At 54.8% G+C, this 5,025-nt stretch overlaps 1 protein-coding gene across 1 annotated transcript in view; it reads right to left on the bottom strand.

Moving 5' to 3' along the window:
• Positions 1-3,514, bottom strand: part of CBX6 (chromobox homolog 6) — an 8,784-nt gene extending 5,270 nt beyond the window's left edge. The window contains exons 1-4 of the mRNA XM_006865177.1: positions 3,426-3,514; positions 3,206-3,249; positions 2,992-3,057; positions 2,827-2,893 (exon numbers count right to left, since the gene is read on the bottom strand). Coding sequence (XP_006865239.1) covers positions 2,827-2,893; positions 2,992-3,057; positions 3,206-3,249; positions 3,426-3,494 — 246 coding nt within the window. The 5' untranslated portion in view covers positions 3,495-3,514. The remainder of the gene's footprint in view (positions 1-2,826; positions 2,894-2,991; positions 3,058-3,205; positions 3,250-3,425) is intronic.
• Positions 3,515-5,025: the final 1,511 nt, after the last annotated feature.

Genomic DNA, 5,025 nt, shown 5'->3' with positions numbered 1-5,025 from the left:
CCCGTAAAGATTTACAGCCTCGGAAACCCTGTACAGGGTCACTATGAGTCGGAACCGACTCCACGGCACATAACAACAACAACAACAAAATGGTCAGTTTACGAGCAATGTTTTTTCTTACGTATGGTTTCTAAGTTATCTATGAGAGACACTTTATTTCTAAACAATGTAAAAACAAAATCGATAGGTTTACTCTGCTCCCACCTTCCCGGCAAGGGTGAAAATCCTTGTCTTTGAAGGCTCGGTCTGGATCTTAACTTATTTCTGGGTCTCATTTACAAGATTGCAGTTACTGCCTGGGGCACCGAAAGTGATACCTGAGGCCAACACATCTAGGGTTTGGCACGTACAGGGCGCTGTGGGTTCATGCGTCAGACTGCAAAGCCATTTGAACTGCAAGGTCAGCAGTTAAAGCTCACCAGCTGCTCCTTGGAAAACCTACACAGGGTCGCTATGGGTCACAACTGACTAGACGGCACTTAACAAGAAACAGACGGTAGTGTGACTCTACGGGTTAATGCGCTGAACTGCAAAGTCAGTCTGAATCGCAAGGTAAGCAGTTCAAGCTCACCAGCTGTTCCTAGGATACCCTATATAGGGTCACTACGGGTCAGAGCCGACTCAACGGCACAACACAGACAGTACGGAACACTAAGGGACCTGACTCAGCCACTAACTAGCTGTGTGGCTGTGAGCAAGTTTAGTTGGAACCACAGGGTTGGTGGTTCAAACCCACCAATCATTTCTTGGAAACCCTATACAGGGTCACTATGAGTCTGAACTAACTCCGTGGCATTTAACAACTATGCGCTTCTGGCAGAGTGGTGTTTACATATAACCTGTTTGCTATACCACGCTGCCTCTCAGGCTCCGAGAACCCAGAACACTGCCTTCAGCCCAAGCTGACCTCCATGGCCCCCTGCAAACACCTGGACCCCACTCACACTTACCATTTGTCCCCTGCCTCACTAACCCTGCAGACGTCCCTGTCTTCTGTGTGTGTTTACCTTTACCCTTAACACGAATTCCTCAAGGGACCAGAAGAAGAAAAGGAGCCAGGTCGTGGGACTTCAGATGGACAAATTTCCCTCTCTGGACCTTGATTTCTATTCTGTGAAATATATATTACCCATTGCATAGGGTTGTTGAACCTATACAGGGTCGCTATGAGTCGGAACCCACTTGACGCCACTTAACCACAGAGGGTTATTGAGAGGATTACAGGATAATCCGGGTGGGGAACTCACAGTCAGTTCAGGAACTCGAAATAAAGCCCAACCCATTTCTATCAGTCCATTCTGACTCATAGCGAGCCTACAGGGCAAGCTAGAGCTACAACTGTCCCATAGAGTTTTCAAGCTGTACATTTTTACAGAAGCTGATTGCCACATCTTTCTCTGGCAGAGCAGCCAGTGGGGTCGAAAGGCCGACCTTTTGGTTAGCAGCCCAGCTGCAGTTTAGCGCTTAACCACTGCACCACCAGGGCTCCTTTCAGGAATTCAAGCTAGCAAAAAAAAAAAAAAAAAAGGATGTTGTGCCTCCAAGCTCACTGTCATGACTCGCTTTGCCGCTAGAGGGCGCACCCGGTGCGCTGAGAAGCTGTCACGCAGCTCCTCAGCTGGTCTGCTGTTGGCCCATCCCTCTTAAGCAGCAAGGGTTTAAGGTTGCTCCACGATTTCAGAAGATGCGTGTAGTAGGTGGGTGTGGGAGGGCACATAAATATGGAATCCTGAACGCCAGCATTTCCTTTACTTCAGCTGCTTTAAAACCCAAAGCAGACCCTTACACATGCTCCTGGGTGGGAGTGGGGTAGGGGTCCATTCCACCCTCAGGCTTTGAACCTCTTGGCAACAGTGGCGATTCTATCTGATTCTCAGTCTTCTCTGTGGAGCCCACATCAGTCTCCTCACCGTCACAGGCAGTCCCAGCCGGAAGGGGTTTGCCCTGAGACATCCTGTGCACTAACAGGCCACTGAGGTCGCCCTGGGGGTTCCCCCTTGCAGCCTAGTCAGTTGCAGAGGGATGATCGCCAGCCCTTCTCCGCACAGTTCTTCCTCACCAAAATATCCCCAAGTCCAAGATGGCTTCTTCCTCCCTTGCTAATCGGCTTTGCTACAGCTGACTTCCACTCCCTCATTCTCATTAGAACCTTCAGAAACAGCCAGCAGTGGGGGGAAACTGAGGCTCAGAGCCATGACGCCAGAGGCTGAGTCTCGGTGATAAACTCAAAGTGAAGTCATTTAAGGTCAAGTGAGAGCCCCATGCCAGGGAGGCTGAAGAAGAGATGTGGCGGTACAAGGCCCCTCCTGTGCTAAGGAAATGGGGGAGGGGAGGCAGACAGTCCAAATTCTGAGGAGTTGGAGGCAAGGGGGTGCGGGGAGGCAGGTGGCCCACAAACACCTCCCCCAGTGTCCTACCACGAGGGAGACCGTACTCAACTCCTCTTGGGTTCTAACTCTGGGCAAAGGTCTACCTCAAGGCTGGGGGGAGACAAGCAGAAAGAGGTCCGTCCCTCTGACACCCATCAGGTAGAGCCCCCCCCACCTGCCTCATCCGTTCCCTTTGGGAGCCCTGCAAGCGCTGCTTTTTGTCAGCGTAGATTCTCGCCCCAACTCTCAGGTCCCTCTTGCCGAAGCTGGAGCTGGCCAGGGCCTTCTGCCAGGGGCTTGTCGGGGGCTCACAGCCACCACCACCCCCTGCCCAGCTGGGGCCCCTCTGGAAAGGCCCGCCCGCATAGGCGGCCACAGATCCGTCCCTCCCTTTCAGGCCCCGTGCTGGGCCGAGGCTGGGGCCCGAGAGGGGGCTGCTGGGGCCGGGCCAGGTTACCTTCAGGAGGAAAGTTTTGGGTTTGGGTCCCCTCTTCTTGGGCCCATACAGCTCACGCTCCCTCTCTCTGCAGCAGAGAAACGCCAGTGGTTAGAAAGTGCCCCTTCCCCGGCCCCACTCGCGGCCCTCCGCCTCCCCGCGCCCCGGCCAGCGTCCCAAACTCACTTCTGCTCGAAGGCTGCAATGAGCCGCGAGTCCAGTATGTTCTCCTCGGGCTCCCAAGTGCTGTACCTGCCGAAAGACCCGTGCACAAAATATAATCCCGAAGCCAAGAGGCAAAGGTGCACGCCGAGCGAGCCAACGTGCGCACCCAAAAACATACAAAAAGGCCCGGCGCCCACTGCCTACCCCCCTCGGTGCTGGTCCCTGCGACACTCACTTGATCGCCCACCCCTTCCATTTCACCAGGTACTCGATGCGTCCCTAAAAAACAGAAAGAAAAACAGGGGAGAGTGGGGGTGGGGAGGATGCGGGGACGCGAGGCGGCAGCAGCGCGGGGGTGGCCAGGGAGCCCGGCTAGCGGGACCGCTGCGCCACGAAAGCCACAGACGCAGACGAGGGGTGCGGGGAGAAGCGTCCAGCCCCGGGCGATCGCTCACCTTTCGGATCCGCCGCTTGATGATGGATTCGGCCGCGAAGACCCGCTCGCCCACTGCAGACAGCTCCATCTTGCTCAGCGGCACCCACAGCCCATAATACTCACTGCTCCCGCGGCCGGTGCTGCACCGCTCGCGCACGCGCCGCAGCTCACAGGCCCCGGCGGGCGGGCGCGCGACGGGGCGCGCTCGTGTTCCAGCTGCGGGCCGTCACGTGACTCTCCGGGTCGGCGCGCCGTTGCCAGGGCCTCCCCCTCCCCCGGGGCGGTTGCTAGGGAAAGTGAGCGCACGCGGGGCGGGGGCGCGCTCTGGCTCTTAAAGGGACCCCGCGTGGCGGTGAGAGTGGGGCCGGGAGAGTAGGAGAGGTTCGCTTGTACGAAGGTCCTTCGGGCTCAGAGCTGTCTTCCACGTTCTTCCCGCCTCTCCATCTTCCCGGCCCCGACAGCGGACATCTTCTCTCCTCTGTGAGATTCTCGCCAGACCCCTGATGGGGAGGGCGACGGAGCCCGTCATAGTCATTCTGCAGCCGCCGCGCATCCTCCCAGCGCAAGTTTGCAAACAGTTAAATATGATGCAGCAGAAATACATTCGCTGCCGCCTTGCCAGGCCCTGCGGGAATTTTTTAAAAACACAGATCTCACCTCCCCCCCCTTTCCTTATCCATTATTTATGTATTCGTGGGAGTGTGGTTTTGTAACTAGTTCAGATAAATTAAAACAAAAAACGCCACCGCAGAAAGGGAGGGGTGCGCTGGATGTGGCCGAGGAAGGCCGAGGGGGTGGCGTAGAGCTGTCTTCTGACCGGGTCTCCGGCGGCGGCACCTGCCCTCACCCAGCAGGCCGGGTGAAGACCACTGTGAGGACGGTGTGGCAATAAGGGGGCCGCGCCCCGGATCGGGCCCCTCGCGGGCCATCTTTGGGTCATCGGCAGAGACCGGCCTGGCGGACATATCTGTGTTTTCTGATTCCCAGGCCCCCTGGTCATGTCAGCCTCCGCTGCCTGCAATTCCTCCCCGGGTTCCGCCATTGCTCAGGGGGAGACCAGATCCCTGCTTCGTCTCTGGGGAAGAAAGAGGGGAGCGTTGGCTTCACCGGAATGGATACAAAGTGTCTCTGCCCCACAAAACACTGCCTTTCTTTTGAAATAATTTAAACTTTAGTTTTCATTGCACCCGTACTCTTGTTCATTGTTAAAAAAAAAAAAAAGAAAGAAAATACAGATAAGGAGGTGGGACCCCTGACCATAATCTCCACCCTTAGAGAAAATCATTGTTACCATCTTGACGAATCTTCTTACAGCCTGTTTTAGCCTCCCCCCACACACATCGAGTATACTCGTATGTTTCAAATTTCGTTTTTAACAAAATGGGATTGTACTATTCACACAGTTCTGAAACTGGACGTTAGTAGGTAAAATCCCACCGCCATGTTAGTGGTTGTGTTGTGATGGGGCTGAGATGGGGGTGGGGAGGAGTCAGGGCTATGTGCCGGTCCAATCTGTCTCTTGCTTTTATATTCTCGAGACATTACAAATACGTTAGAAAAGAGGATTTTAAAAAATATATTTCTGTGCTGCAACACTAGTTCTTGTAGTTACAAATCAA

Source organism: Chrysochloris asiatica, unplaced genomic scaffold (assembly GCF_000296735.1).
Source record: "Chrysochloris asiatica unplaced genomic scaffold, ChrAsi1.0 scaffold00076, whole genome shotgun sequence".
NCBI lineage: Eukaryota > Metazoa > Chordata > Mammalia > Afrosoricida > Chrysochloridae > Chrysochloris > Chrysochloris asiatica.
Note: the sequence above shows the minus strand (reverse complement) of the source record. Positions and strands in the feature narration are given on the sequence as shown.